This window comes from Rhinolophus ferrumequinum, chromosome 11 (assembly GCF_004115265.2).
Source record: "Rhinolophus ferrumequinum isolate MPI-CBG mRhiFer1 chromosome 11, mRhiFer1_v1.p, whole genome shotgun sequence".
Classification (NCBI taxonomy): Eukaryota; Metazoa; Chordata; class Mammalia; order Chiroptera; family Rhinolophidae; genus Rhinolophus; species Rhinolophus ferrumequinum.
This window is the reverse complement of record NC_046294.1, coordinates 24,721,225-24,737,850: the sequence shown is the minus strand read 5'-3', so window position 1 is coordinate 24,737,850 and position 16,626 is coordinate 24,721,225. Positions and strand designations below refer to the sequence as shown.

At 35.7% G+C, this 16,626-nt stretch overlaps 1 protein-coding gene across 2 annotated transcripts in view; it reads left to right on the top strand.

Moving 5' to 3' along the window:
• Positions 1-16,626, top strand: part of QSER1 (glutamine and serine rich 1) — a 62,579-nt gene that overhangs the window by 5,044 nt on the left and 40,909 nt on the right. For both annotated transcript variants that reach the window (XM_033119844.1, XM_033119845.1), the window contains exons 2-3: positions 13,683-13,795; positions 14,193-14,354. In XM_033119844.1, the coding sequence (XP_032975735.1) occupies positions 13,683-13,795; positions 14,193-14,354 (275 nt within the window). The remainder of the gene's footprint in view (positions 1-13,682; positions 13,796-14,192; positions 14,355-16,626) is intronic.

Sequence of the window (16,626 nt, the reverse complement as noted above, 5' to 3'; positions counted from 1 at the left end):
ATACAGGGAAGGCACATTCATATAATCAGAGTAAGTATTTATTTAAGTAAGAACAAAATCCTGCTTCTTCCATGATGGAAGCCATCCAATGTAATCAACCTGTCACCAGGTAGCTGGCTGATCACCCTGGGGAATGGTGCCATAACAGGTGCTCAGTGTTGGTCTTTGTTGCTGGAAGATTGGGCACTCAGCAGTGGCCATACTCAGCTCGGCATTGGTGAGTGGAAGTCCATGTTGCTGAGTCCATGCAGAACCTGCATCCCTGCCACCAGGCCACTTTGTTCGTGAGCCCAGGGGTAGCTAGGGCAAGACACTGACTGGTATCATAGAACCAGTCATTCTATCCACTAGATGATTAAAGTCCTGTTCTGCGGAGGTCACCCTTTGGTGAGCATTCATGTGGAACACAAATGTCTTCCATTTTTTGGCCCATTCAGAGAGGTCTGTATACCTCATCCCCACATTTCTTTGTCACCAGTTTTCCAGTCATGTTCCTTCCAGATCCCTGACCATCCAGTCGATCATTAGCCACAGCACATGAATCAGTATGTAATTGCTTGTCTGGCCATTCTCCTTCCAAGCCAAGTGGACAGCAGGTGCACTGACTGCTTGAAGTTCTGCCCTTTAGGAGGATGTCTGTTCTACCGCTTCTTCAGCACTGTTCCAGAGAGGGGCAATAGTGCAGCTGTCTGCTTGTAGGTGATGGCTGCATAGCTTACAAAACCACCTGTAAAGCAGGCCCAAGTCTTCTCTTCCTCTGTCAATTGCAAGTAAGGGTGCAGGCTGGGAGAGAGAAGGCAGTGTAGCAGGAGTGGGGAACATGGGCATTTGGGCCACTTTTTAAAAAACTTACTCAGTTATAGTCAATATTATTTTTATTAATTTCAGGTGTGCAGCATAGCGGTTAGACATGTAATTTACGCAGTGATCCCCCCCGATTAGTCTAGTACCCACCGGCACTAGTATACATAGTTGTTGCAACATTATTGACTATATTCTCTGTGCTGTGCTTTACCTCCCATTGACTGTTTTGTAACTACCAATTTGTACTTTTTAATCCCTTCACCTTTTTCACCCAGCCCAACTCCCTCCCCTGGGCCACTTCTTAACATAACTTGTGCCTTCAAGGTCTGCTCGGCCAGATCACATATGTACTCCTTCCATTGGATGATGGAGTGCTCCTGTGCATGCCTAACTTTTGGGTTTGGCAGATCAGATAATATCCAGTTTAGGATGGGTAGCTCAGGTCACATGGTAACTTGGTGGCCTATTGGTTAAATGTTCAATTTCGGGTTGGCTCAGTGGTTCAGGAAGTAGGAGCGCCGTGCTAAGATTGTGAACAACAGCTCTCCCTGGAGCTGGGCTGTGGTGCGTAGCCAGAGGTTGGCGTGAGCTGCTGTGAACGGCCGACCGTGGACCGGAGACCAGAAGGCTCATAATACCAGCATGGGCCAGAGAGCTGTGTCCTACGCAACTAGATTGAGAAACAACGGCTTGAACCGAAGTGGGGAGGCAGAAGATGGGGGGGAAAATTATAAAAAAATTGTTGAATTTCTACTAAGGTCCAGGGGCAGGCCAAGAGCTCTTTCTCAAAAGGAGAGTAGTTGTCTGCAGATGATGGCAGGGTGTTACTCCAAAATCCTAAAGGCCTGTGCTGTTATTCACCTATAGGGGCCTGGCAAAGGCTCCAGACAACATCGCTATCTGTCACTGACACTTCAACACTATGGATCTGTTGGATCATACGGCCCAGGTGCAGAGCAGCTTGCACAGCAGCCTGGACCTGTGGCAGAGCCTTCTCTTGTCACTCAAAACTAGCAGCTTCTCAGGTCACTCTGTAAATGGACCACATTAACACACCTAAGTGAGGAATATGTTGCCTCTCAAACTGACCCTTATCCCTGTCTCTTTTATCTCTGATTGAAACTATTTTTTGAATGGCAGCATGAATGCTCTTATCTCAGGGTATTTGGACTGTTTTCTCTGCCAGGACCACCCTTCCCTCTGATAATCTGTATGGCTTTCTCCCTCACTTCCTTCAGTTCAAAATGTCATATTGTTAGAGAGGTCCCTCATTAGTACCCTCAATGGAATGCTATCCATCCACCCCCATCTCTGTGTAGCCCAATACCCTGGCTTTAAGTTTCTTCATAGTTGGCTTCTTCAAACTTGCTTACCAGTCCTTGATATTAAATATTTCTCTGTTATTATTGGTCTCTGTCCATTAATTTGGGTGTTTCTTGACAGTCCAACTTGAGCTGTTTGGTCTTTTCCCCTCATATATCTGTCATATAATAAGTGTTTAATAAATATTGATTTAATAGAGAATATATTTAAAGCTGAAGTATATTCTGGTTTGATATATTATCTAATTTTTTGTAGTTTAATTTTGGCCTCCATAAGTTTAAGGTTCTTTAGAGATCCTGGCCATGTAAGTTTGTCCTGTGTTGGTAAGCATTTATGGGGTGTAACTAAGCATAAAATAATGAAATTTTCATATGACTTAATGCCATCATTCTCATTATAGTACTGTGTGATCGCTGATCCTATTTAAATAACTTGAGAGAAGATTTGTCTGACCCAGTGAAGCATGGCAAACACAAAAATGTGGATTAGCTAAAATACTTTTGCTTGGATCTGCTTAAATTAGATGGCTTAACATTTTAAAACATTTCTCATATTGAGCAAACTGCAAGATGAATACTACTCTGGTAAAGCAGCTGGTACTCTACTCACTTAAACAGACATAAAACTAAATCAGAGTTTGATTTGGCCAGAGCCACAAACGATTTAGTGGAATAATGGCAAAATAAAAGGGTAACTATTTGGAAGGATTGTATTTAAGTAGAACCGAGGCTATACAAAAACAAAAAAATAAAACTAGAGATGGTCTTTTGCTATTGGTTAATATCTTTGTGTTACTTTTTTTTTAACAAGCAAGTTTGAGCTCAATCTGATCTTCAACATGCTAATGTTTGGAATTGCTTCTAGTGATCAGAATTGCTTCTAAGACTTATAAGTTGTGTTTTAATACAGCATAGGAGATGATGGTTCCAAACTTGCTATTAAAAGCTAATCTAGTATACCAGCTAATTAACTTTGATCTATTGTGAACCCTGTTACTGTCATTTTAGCATCTTCCTCATACACTGTACTTTGGAGTGAGTATATCTGTTAACGCGTTTAACTGACATGTTTATTAAGAAATTTTAAGAGAATAAGCTTGTAAATTATGACACTTGGATAATATTTTATGAAACCTCTTCAAACTTGTTTCAAAATATGTACCTTATCTCTGATGTTCATTATCATTTCCTTCCTCTGCACTAACCTTTGTTGTGAACCAGAAATCCAGAACATGAATTACCCACTTAGGAGTTGATTTTCTATACTATTTTCTATAATAACATTTTTATTATAGAAAATATCAAACCAAACACATTTAGAGAAAATAGTATAATGAATCTCTATGTATCTATTAGCCAGGTTCAACAATTTCAACACATGGTCAATCTTGTTTCATATATATATATCCCCACCTACTTTCTCTCTCTACTTTGTATTTGCTTTGGATTATTTCAATGCAAATTTCAGGCCATGTATGTATCTCTTTCAACCATAGTATGTCTCTGAAAGATAGTTGGGGGCAGGATTAAGGGACCAAAAAGGGATATTGAGACAGTGAGTAACGGTAGTGTGAAGCCACTTCTAGTCCCGTGAAGGAGCAATAGTTATTGGAGCCCAGAAGGATCTGTAGTTGTGCAGGGATGCAGCATAGCTCAAACTATGGTTGTGTTACAAGGAGGGAATGGACAAGTAACACGACTCCTCTCTTCTGCTTTCTGATCTGTAGAACCTACCACTAATGGTCCTTCGAGAGCCTAGGTGATGCAGTGTGTAGGAGTTACCTGTGTAGTAGGTATTCTTTAAAATAAGCAAATTGGGTGGCTGGATGGCTCAGTTGGTTAGGACGCGAGCTCTGAACAACAGGGTTGCCAGTTTGATTCCCATATGGTCCAGTGAGCTGCACCCTCCACAACTAGATTGAAGATGAGCTGCCACTAAGCTTCCAGAGGGGCGACCGAATGGCTCAGTTGGTTAGAGCGCTAGTGCTCAACAACAAGGTTGTAGGTTCAATTCCCACATGGGATCGTGGGGTGTGCCCCCTGCAACTAAAGATTGAAAACTGGCGACTGGACTTGGAGCTGAGCTGCGCCCTCCACAGCTAGATTGAAAGACGACTTGGAGCTGATGGGCCTTGGAGAAACACACTGTTCCCCAATATTCCCCAATAAAAAATTAAAAAAAAAAAACTGAGTTCATCTTAAAAAAAAAAAAAAATCTTCAAAAAAATGAGCAAATTAATGCCCAATAAAGCATAAATTGCCCAGGGTCCCCTTGGAGATAGTGAGTCCAGGCCATCTGACTCCTCCAGTACTTAAAAAAAAAAAAAAAAAAAATGAACAGCTGTATTGAGATTTAATTTACATTATTATAAAATTAACAGTACCTATACAATTCAGTGATTTTTTTTTTTAGTATATTTATGCCACCACAGTGTCACTACAATCTAATATTCGAACATTTTTATTATCCCAAAAAGAAATCTAATGCCCATTTATAGTCACTCCCCATTCTCACCTCTAGCTCTAGGCAACCATTAATCGATTTTCTCTATAGATTTGCCTTTTCTGGACATTTAATATAAATGGAATCATAAAATACGTCTTTTGTGTTTGGCTTCTTTGAGCATAATGCTTTTGAGATTCATCTACGAGTATGTTGTAGCATGTATCAGTACATACAAGTACTTATAAATGGATTAACATTCCATTGTACAGATATAGTTCATTTTTATCATTCACTAGTTAATGGGCATTTGGGTTGTTTTCACTTTTTGGCTCTTGTAAATAATGCTGTTGTGAACATTTGTATAAAAGTATTTGTTTGAACACATCCATTTTCCTTGGGTAGATACATAGGAATGGAATTGTTGGGTCATGTGGTAATTCTGTGTTTAACATTTGAGGAGCTGCCAAACTTGTTTTCTGAAGTGGCTGTACTGTTGTTTTACATTCCCACCAGCAACGTTATGAGGGTTCTAGTTTCTCCACACACTTGTCAACACTGATGATTGTATTTTTGATTATAGCTGTAATATCCTGAAAAGTTCACCGTTTTTAACACATAGATTTATCTCTTCTCCCAGCATTTTCTGCAAAGTCAGGTTTAAGGGAAGTGTCTTTTATCAACAACTTTGTTATTTTCACCGTTTTTTAAACTAAGACATTGCTGTAGAGTTATTGGTAGACAGATTTATTAAACTCTACGTCCCTTAACATTTATTTTTAAAGCAATTTTGAGTGAAACTTGGAGATTTTGGGGTGGTAATGTGTATATGAGGAGGGGTGGTAGTTATGACATTGAAAGGTGTATTTGATTTTAGGATTCCCTTTGCTTTCAATTTTAGTTTGGGGACTGAGGGAAATTTTGTAGCAGATAGCAGATGGAGTCACCTTTTAAAAACGTGTTTATTCATTCCTATGCTTAAAAATCCTTCGGTTTTTCATGGCACTTGGAATAAAATCCAAGCTCCTTACTGTGCCCACAAGACTTCATGTCTGCCTTTGCCTCTGTAGGTGAATGAATCCCCTGTCATTTTCCCTTCCCTCAGTACACTCAAAGCATGTTGATCTTTCAGCTTCCCTACAAAGCAAACGTCTTCAGGCCCTTGCATAACTTTTTCCTCTTCACTTCCTCTGGTTTGGCACACGTTGAGCTTAATATCCCCTTTTTGTGGAGCCTTGCTGATCACTGTGTCCTCCAAAAGCGGTATTCCCATAGCTTCTGTCCTCAGCCCATTTCTCATGTAAGACACTCTTGGGCAATTTCACAACTTTCAGGACTCCAGAAATATCCATCTGATAACGATTCCCAGTTTTTTATTTACAGTTCAAATTTCTTTCCTGAGTTCTAAGTGAGAATGTCCACTAGTGCTATTTTGAGTATTTGTCTCACTATCTCTAATGAACCCCTCACCTCAAACATAATGCATCCAAAATCGAACTCTTCCACATTTGTTCAGCCTTATGGGTGGTTCACTATCATTATGATTCCTCCATCTTCCCCCACAACTCATTGTTGGCCAAGTTCGTTAATTACATTTTTTTAAAGAGTTCTCAAATGGCTATTGCCACTGTTCTGTCCTTGCAATTTTTCACCTGGATTTCTGCAGTAGGATCTTGGCCTTCCTGCCTCCAGGCCTGCTCTGTTCTTCCATGCTGCTTAACAGATTATCTAAGATAGTGATTCTCTACTATGGGTACACAGCAGAATTGGCTAGAAGGGCTTTTTCAAAGTGACGTACAGGGTTCTGTCTCAGAATTAGAAATAACTAACTTCTGGGAGTGAGAACTGGGAGTATATAGTTTGAAAAAACCCACCAGATGATGCTCATGAGCACCCCTGCTTAAAAACATTTTTAAATAAAAATAAATAATTTAACTCTGATTAAAATTTTTTAGAGGCTCTTAATTCCCTTGAAGATAAAATGTGAGATACTCCTTTTGGCATAAATTTTCCATAATCTGGCTCCTGTCTGATTCATATCCCCATCTCCCCAATACAACTATGCAAAATTACATACTGTGTTTCCCCAAAAATAAGACCTAGCTGGACCATCAGTTCTAGTGCGTCTTTTGGAGCAAAAATTAATATAAGACCCGGTCTTATTTTAGTATAAGACCGGGTCTTATATAAGACCAGGTATAATATAATATAATACAATATAATATAATACTGGGTCTTATATTAATTTTTGCTCCAAAACACGCATTAGAGCTCATGGTCCGGCTAGGTCTTATTTTCGGGGAAACACAGTACAGGTCTACTAATATGCCATCTTACAAACATTTTTAGGTTTTTATATATGGGAGTCTCTTCCTGAAACACCTTTTTTTTTTTTTACCTTTCCTTGGATAATTTCTCCTTCCTTTCAATACTCAGCTATCATTTCCTAGAGGTAAGCCTTCTCATACTGTGTTGTTATGTTTGTTTATTTACTTAGGGCTTTTTATTGTTGTATCTTCTAGTGCTTAGCATACTTGACAGTCAATAAATGTCAGTTGTATAAATGCAGACCTCACCTGTAGATGCAATAATAATAATAATAGCACTGACTGAACATTGTGTCAAACATAGTACTATGCTAAATGCTATATATGTGCTTTATCATTTACTCTCACAACAACCTTATGTAGGTGGGTGTTATTACCCACATTTTACAGTTGAGGAAACTGAGACATAGGAAAATTATGTGGTTAGCTGCAAGTTGCAGAATTTGTAAAGTACAGAACTGGATTTGAATCCTGTGGCCTATTTGCAAAGCCTGTGCTTTTATACAGGTGTTACATATTTGTTTCATGGTTTAATTTTTCAAATTATAAATAGTTCCTTAAAAGGGCTGATAATTCTTACACTTCAGGTTTTTGTTTTTAGTTCTCAGACCATGATTAGCTAAAGTAAAATATAAAATATTTGACATTTAGGTATGAGTGGGACAGACATACTAGAGTCTGTTCTACTTAAAAAATTACTTCAGTGAACTCAGTGTTTATTTCTGTATTGTTTTGAAGACAGATTTTATACTAAAGAATACTGTGTGATAAATAAAGGAAAAATATTTAGCTTAACTCAGAATATTATAAATACAAAGAACATTAGACTTCATAATAAATAGGAAAACTAGGATTCTACAAGATTGTCCTTTGCTGAAAGCTTTGAAACATGTTACTTGCAGAATCAGGGCTGAAATCTGAACCTTCTAATTTCCAATCCAGTCTTCTTACCTTTCTCAGCTATGAAAAATTGGTATATCTAGAATGAAACAATATTTTCAAAGCTTAAAGAGAATTCTGTTTTTATTATGTTAGAATATAGAATTTTTTTTCTTTTTTTTGCTGTATTTATTTTTTATAATTTATTGGGGTGACAATGGTCAACAAAACTACATAGGTTTCAAGAGTACGATTCTATAATACATCATCTATATATTGCATTATGTGTTCACCACCCAGCGTCAGTTCTTCCATCACCATATATTTGACCCCAGAATATATATTTTTTTCAGTGGCCAAATTCTTTAACACAGAGAAGAAAGTGATATGACTACCTAAGGCAAAATCATTCATTCATTGCTTAAGTAACTTATGACTTGTATGCAAGTACTGGCTTGTTTACCTGGGATTTAACATATTTCATGGAACTTTTGCTACTTGATTTTAAAACTTAGAATGTGTTTTATTTTTTAAGTATTATGTACAGAAGAGTATGCTACCCAAGGAGTAGATTGTATATGTTATTGATATTTGGATATAAACCATAAGATAACTTACTCTTAATATGTTAAAAAACATTTTTTCTTATAATCATATACCATCTTCATTGCAAAAACTGCCATTTTTATTATTTTTTAAAACATTTATTATTTAAGGAGGACGCAGCTCACGGGCGCAGGCGGGGATTGAACTGGCAACCTTGATGTTATTAGCACCGTGTTCTAACCAACTGAGCTAACCAGCCACCCCCAAAAACTGCCATTTTAGATGATATTATTGTGTCAGCTTTCTCAGCTACCTTAAAACTTAATCTTCTTTGTTAAATAAAATAGATTAAAATTAGGAAAGAATGTTCAGACTTAAGCAAAGAGTGATAACTGATTAATTAATCTCTTTTGATTTGTTTTATTTATGAAGAAAATGCCAATTTTTTAATTTGGAATTTAAGTGACAGCACCTGAAGGAAGATGATACTTCCTCTTGCAAAATTCTGACCCTTCTGACCTTCAAGACTGAGTCCATACCCCACTGTGAGTGTATGGAGAGGGGATGGAAGACTGAAGTGTCCTGCTAGGTTGGAAAGATGAAGACTGAAGTAGTGGAGACTTGGCTCCCTTGGCTCCCTTGGCTCCTCCTTCTTTAGGCCTTAGCTCCTGTAATGTTTGGAGTATATAGGGGGATAGTAAAAATCCTCTGTCTCTCTCCCTACCACCCTTCCAGGTCTTGGGGGCTAGGAAGGGCTATGCCATGGTGGTCCTATATTACAAAAGTGTACATTTATTGAAAGGAGATCTTATATTGGTTCCAGCATGGGAATTAGAAACAAAGACCATGTTTTGAGGAATTTTTTCCCCTGGCTAAAATTTTTTTTGTTTAAAAAATCTGGCTTTTGTTTAAAAAATGAATAACCTCAACAAACCAGTGACCCTAAGATTATTATGAGGGTTAATGACTTCTGAAACTTAGTTTAAAACCACAAAAATACTATATGCAGATTAACAAAAAAAATCATATATGGTACATGGAGATGGACCAACCATAGGCTACTGGATACATGGATGACGGCAAGCCTATGTATCATCACCTTGTTTGATGATGTTGCAGTTTCATGAAAAATTACCCATAATAACAAAGTGTGGGTGACCATAATTTTTATTGAGATATAACTCAAAAATCATATTAATTGATGATTTAAAAATGTATAATTCAGTAGTTTTTAGAATATTAACAAAACTAACCATGACCACTATCTAATTCTAGAACACTTTTCATCACCTCAAAAGGAAAGTCATAATTAGCAGTCTCTTTCTATTCTTCCCTCTCCCTAACCCCTGGCAACCACAGTAATCTTTCTTTCTCCATTTGTTTATTCAGTACATTTCATAGAAATGTAATCATATGTCCTATTGTGTTTGGCTTATTTCACTTAGCATAATATTTCAGGTTCATCCATGTTTTAGCATGTATCAGCATTTCATTTCTCTTTATGGCTGAATATTCCAGTGTATGGCTTTATCATATTTTAATATCCATTTATCAGTTGTTGGACATTTGGATTGTTTCTGCCTTTTGATATTCTGAATAGTGCTGCTATGAACATTCTTGTGTAAGTTTTTGTGTGAACTTGTATTTTCAGTTCCCTTGGATATATACCTAGAAGTGATGAGGCTTACACAGTCTTGTGATATATTCATGTTATCACATGGATAAACCTTGCAAACATTATGCTAAGTGAAAGAAGCCTGACACAAAAGGTCACCTATAGTATCAATCCATTGATAGAAAGTGTTCTAAGTGGCAAATCCATAGAGACAGAAAGTAGATTAGTGATTGGGAGTGATGCTTATGGATGCATGTTGCGTCCAGCGCAACACGGGCAGTGAGAGAACGAGAAGGGGCGGGGAAGTGTTAAGAAAGAAACTGAAGTCAAGAGGTTTATGCAATAGGCGCCAAGGGTCTCACAGCCTCTAAGGACTGAGAGCCCCGAATCGGGCCACCTTGTGGCTTTTATTGATGTACACACAAGGAAGTATCATTGTTTCCTCCATGGTCTGTGAATTTCATACATTATACTAGGAAACTGATTCAAACTAATCACCCTTGCCTGCAAGCAGCAGAACCATAAGTCTCAGGATGTACCTCCCCAAAGGACAAAACCTTTATGCTGAAACTTATTGATATGAATAAATGGAGAACTGATGTTATCACATCATTGAATCTCTTCCCAAGCAGGTTGTGGGAAGGAATATAGCCACAGAGAGCTTCTGCTCTCCTTAGCCGGGGAAAGGTGGGGGGGGTCTATGCCCACCTCTATCAACCCTGTGAGTTGTCCTGATGACCCCCACGCGGCTATGCCTAATCCCCTACGGCTATTCCCCCATGGGGAATCTTACCCATCATTGACTAACCAGCCATCCTTTGGGGCCAAACAGGGAGATGTAAGGTGTAAGCACACAGGTGAAGCAAAGTCCCTGAAAGGATCAGTCTCACAGACTCTCCTTTCTTTAGAGGTAGGTACGAGGGGACAGACGGATAGGCTGCTGCGTGACAACAGGTGCACATTTATTTTTCAGGCAATGAAAATGTTCTAAAATTAGATTATGATGATGGTTGCACAACTCTAAATATTCAAAACAGTACTGATTTGTACACTTTAAAAAGGTGACCTTTATGGTATATAAATTATATATCAATAAAGCTGTTATTAAAAAAACATTTAGAACAAACCAAAAATGAGATACTCAGGAATAAATTTAACAAAGTATTTGCAAGAATTATACACTGAACACTACAAGAGATTGATGACAGAAATTAAAGACCTAAATAAACAGATAAAACATACTCATGAATTAGAAGACTTAATACTTTTAAGATGGTAGTTTTCCCCAAATTGATGTAGATTCAATTGAATGTTTTCATAGAAATTGACAAGCTGGCCCTAAAATGTATATGGGAATAACTGGCATAGCCAAAACAATTTTGAAAAAGAACAAAATTGGAACATTTGTACAACCTGAATCATTTATCAGGTCAGTGTAACAGAATAGTTAAGAACAGAACCAAAAGTATATGGCTAGTTGATTTTTTTTTTTTTTGACAGAGATGTCAAGGCAATTTGATAGTTCAAGAATAATCTTTTCAGTATATAGTCTTGGGACAACTGCATATCCAAATTTAAAAAAATGAATTCCAAGCCTTACCTCACACAATGTACAAAAGATGAACTCCAAATGAATCACAGACCTAAATTAATACTATAAAACTTCCAGAAGAAAACATAAGAGAAAACCTTTGAGATAATTGGATTAGGCAAAGATTTCTTAGCTACACCACCAAATGTACAATTCATAAAATAAAAAAATTGTTCTGCTCTTCTAAATACATTGTTATGAAAATGAAAGCCACAGATTGGGAGAAAAATATTTGCAAAACATATATCTGACCAAGATTTGATTCTAAAATATATGGGCAACTCCTAAATCTCAATAATAAGAAAACAACCCAATAAAAATGGGCAAAAGATTTGAGTAGCTACTTTACCAAAGAAGATGTCTGCATGGTAGATGAGCAAATGACGCTCAGTGAGGTGCCACTGCACACCAATTAGAATGGCTAAAATTTTTAAAAAGAAAGAAACAGTTTACAAATTGATAATACGTATTGCCAACGAGCATGCAGAGTACTAGACTTACATTATTGATGGGAATGTAAAAATTGTAGCCATTTTGGAAAATAGGCAGTTTCTCTCAAGTTAAGCATTTTACTATATAATTCAGCCATACCCCTCCTATGCATTCACTCAAGTGAAATGAAAATTTATATTCACACAAAAACTTATGCAGATGTTTATAGCAGCTTTATTTATAATTGAAAAAAACAGTAAAGAACCCAAAAGTTCTTCAGCTGATACATGGATTTTGAAACAACCACCAACTTTTGGTACACCCATATAATAGAATGCTGCTCTGCAATAAAAAGTAATGAATTACTGATATAAAGAACAACATGGATAAATCTCAAATGCATTAAGTTACTGTGTTTCCCCAAAAATAAGACCTAATCGGACAATCAGCTCTGATGCGTCTTTTGGAGCAAAAATTAATATAAGACCCAGTCTTACTTTACTATAATATAAGACCGGGTATAATATAATACAAAATTAATATAATATATACCAGGTCTTATATTAATTTTTGCTCCAAAAGATGCATTACAGTTGATTGTCGGCTAGGACTTATTTTTGGGGAAACACGGTAAGTAAAAGAAGCCAGACAAAATGCTACATATTAAATGATTATATTTATACGACATTTTGGAAAAGGCAAAACTGTAAGGATAGAGAATAGATCAGTGGTTGCCTGGGGACTAGAGGTGGTGGGAGGGGTCACTACTGAGGGATAGGGGGGAATCTTGTAGTGATGGAACTGTTCTCTCCCCTGGTTTTTGTAGTGTCCAAACTCACTGACTTGTACACTGGAAAGGGTGATTTTATTGTATGCAATTTATACCTTAACTTTTAAAGAAGTAAAAATATGAACCTTGACCCTTGTCTCATACCATACACAAAAATTCTCTCAGTGATTCCTAGATCTAAACATAAAAGCTAAATGTTGAAACTTACAGAAGAAAACAGGTGACTATGTTAGTGACAGGATACTAAAAGCACTTACTATAAAAGAAAAAATACTGATAATTCAGGTTAATCAAAGATTAAAACCTTGTTAGTCAAACTCAGAGTAGAATACTGGTTGCCAGGGACTGGGGGAAGGGAGAAATGGCGTGTCATTTGACAGATAATAAAGCTTCAGTTACACATGCTGAATAAGTTCCGGAGGCCTGCTGCTGCGACACGTAGTGCACGTACGCTTAGTCGCTAGTACTGTGCTGTGTACTTGAAGTGGTACATCTCCTGTGAAGTGCTCTTACCAAAATAAACTTAGTTAATTGATTAAAACTTTTTTTTTTTCTGGCAATGTAATAAGCTTTAATGAATTTTGTTGTCCATGGGGACTTTGTTTATCATTTAGCAGAAATCTAAAGAGTAATTTGATGATGATGATGATGGTAATAATAATAGCAGCTAATACTTATGTATTGCTAGCAGTGTTCTAATCACCTTATATATCAACACATTTAATTCCCTAATAAAACTATTTTTCTTTCTCATATATCTTCAATATATTTTCCCCATTCTGACAGTGTTGTCAGACTGTGTTTCATCTGTTGGTCTGTAGGTCAGGAATTGAGTCAAAGACTTCTGCTACTTTTAATAATTGCTTTCCTAGAAACTTTTTGATCATATCGTTTGGGCTATGTGTTTTTAGTCACTTATTTTTTATCCTCTAGTTTAAGCTATGAAGAAGGCCATCCCTCACACTCTGAAACAGATCTCCTTCAGAGACAGACTTTTGCAGCCTCTCATCAGCTTCCTGGATATCCTGCCACACCTCAGCCAGCTGGTAAAAATCCCCTTGTGAAATATTAACATGAATCTGGGTACATTTAGTGAATAAGAAGAAAAATAATTTTTCACATGTTTCGTTGACCATGTGTATGTGCAGGACATAACAGTACCATGGAAATTTTTAAATGAAAATGAGATTAAAAGCTTTGTCTTTTATTCATAGGGAATATCTATATAATTAGTTGGGAGATCTTTTCATGCATCTTTGTAATTTTTAAATTATAACTATGCTTTGTCAAATTAATATTTGTTTGCTTTTTAAAAATAAAACAGTTTACGGGTGTAGAACTTTTGGCCTCAAATTTCAGAGATTTCTTTTAAAAATAGGATCAGGAATATAATTTTATATTAATAATATTTTTACTTTGGGATATATTTTCTCTTTAATGTAGGTCTTTCTGGAATATTTGATACTAGTGTGAACAGTGCCAGCACTAACACTAAAGAATCTTCAGTGATGAATTTTCTCTCTACTGTTGAATCTCGAACTGCTCAGGCTGCTTCTTCAGGAACTACTCTCTTACCACAATTCAGGGCTCCATCCTGGCAGACAGGTGATTGATTGTTTTCGTAATTTTTAAGTCTTGTAAAACTACACTATGTATGGCTTTGTCGTGCTAGTGTGGCTGAAAGTGACATTAATTATTGATTTTTCCAATAATTAAATGAATTTCAATAATTTAATGAACTTTAAAACCTGGAATTTTCACAATTTTAAGGTGAACAAAATTCAAGAAATTGTTTCTAATAGAAATTCAGTTTTAGCACTCTAATAAAAACAAACAAATTGAAGAAGATGTAATTATTAAAGATAAACATTAGATGTAAAGGTTATATCTGCAATTTAAGTATAGTTGACCTTTGAAAAATGGGGGTGTTAGGGATGCATTGACCCCCTGTGCATTTGAAAATTCACATACAACTTTCGACTCCCCAAACTTAACTAATAGTCTACTATTGATGGGAAGCCTTACCAATAACAAACAGTCAATTAACATATTTTATATGTTATATATATTATGTACTGTATTCTTAAAGTAAAGTAAGCTGGGGAAAAGAAAAATGTTAAGAAAATCATAAGGAAGAGAAAATACATTTACAGTATTTATTGAAAAAAATCCTCATAAGAATCTGTGCAGCTTAAACCTGTGTTCAAGGGTCAACTCTAGTTACTTGTCTGCTTGAGAGGGGCAAAGATTAAATTTCTTTTACTTTTTTTTCCCATTTCAACTTTATTGAATATAAAATTGTAAGATATTTAAAGTGTATATGTGGTGATTTCATGTTTACATTGTGAAAGAATTCCCCATCAAGTTAATTTATGTATCTGTCACTTTACATATTTTTGTGTGTGTTTTTCTTTTGGTGAAAGATTAAATTTCATTTATTTTAGTGAATTCAGGCTGGTTAGGTAGTACAGTGAAAAACAATCTTGGGACTGATTTTATTATTTGAGTTATGTAAAGCTATCCTTAATTGAACAGAATAAATCACTGTTTAATAAAAATCATCACAAGTTGATATTATATTGTGCCTGTTTTTATATGCACTTTTAAATTTTATTTTTCTGATTTCATTTTTCAACTTTCTCCCCCCAAATTATTTGCATGTATTTTATTTTTTGCAGGATGACAGAAAAGTTAGTTTTTAAGGTTTTTCTTAAAGAATAAGAAATGTCATATAGCATATTTGAGAAGATATTTGTAAATAATAGCTATGAGAAGTAGTATTTTTATCATTCTGGTGTAAATTCTGTTAATAGAGCTTCTCAATATGCCTTAGTAATTTTTTTTCTGCTTCCAAGAAGATAATTAATGTTTTAGAGTAAAATAAAACAATATTAAAAAAACACAATAGCAATCTTGAATAACTATGGTGTACCCCTGAAACTAATATAATATTTTATTTTAGCTATACTTTTAATAAAAGTCTTTTTAAAAACCACACAATAGCTTCATTTTTTGCTTCCTGGAATAATTTTACATTACACATTCAGTTAGACTTTTCTAGTTCCTATGGTTATATTATTTTAAACATTCTAAGTGTTATTTATACTTTCAAGTATAACTATATATTTTCTGTCCTTGTAGTAGTAATACTTTTTGACAATTAATGGAAAGAAGTGAGAGAAGAATGTTTTTGAAAGGGCCAGAGAATCTTTTTTCCTCCATTTTTCCAAAATGACAAAAAAAATTTTAATAGAAGCTATTTAATCAATAAAAAGGTATATAAAATGGAAAGTGATAGTTTCTTACTACAGTCCCACTTTTTAGACAAGAGTGGGACTTTCTTTGATATTTTTGTATATCAAAACATATATACACCTAATCAATGTTTATAGCAACACTATTATTAGGATATGCCATGATTATTTGTTCAATCCCCTGTTGATGGACCCTTGGGTTGTTTCTACTTATTATACACAATAACTATAATGAATATCTTGCACAAACACCTTTGTGTTCACTTATTTCCATGGATAAATTTCTTGAAGTGGAACTTGTAGATCACAAAGGTATATATATGTCTTTTTTCTCTAGCTATGTGTAGCTAGAATCCTGTCCTGTGATGTTAACAATCCCTTCTTGACAGTACTTTATTAATTTCTAATCAGCCTTGTATGATAAGCATGCATCTATTGTTATTGTTCCTAGGAAGTCAAAATTTGAAATGCATGAGATTTTATATAAGTACATATATTTTTACAAAAGAAACTTTGCAGTGTTAACCTCTATGTTATTTTTGAAATTTATTTGTCATGTTAAATGTAGATAATTTAGTTTCAGTTTTAACGTTATGAGCATTTTTGTTTGCCCATTGGTGTTT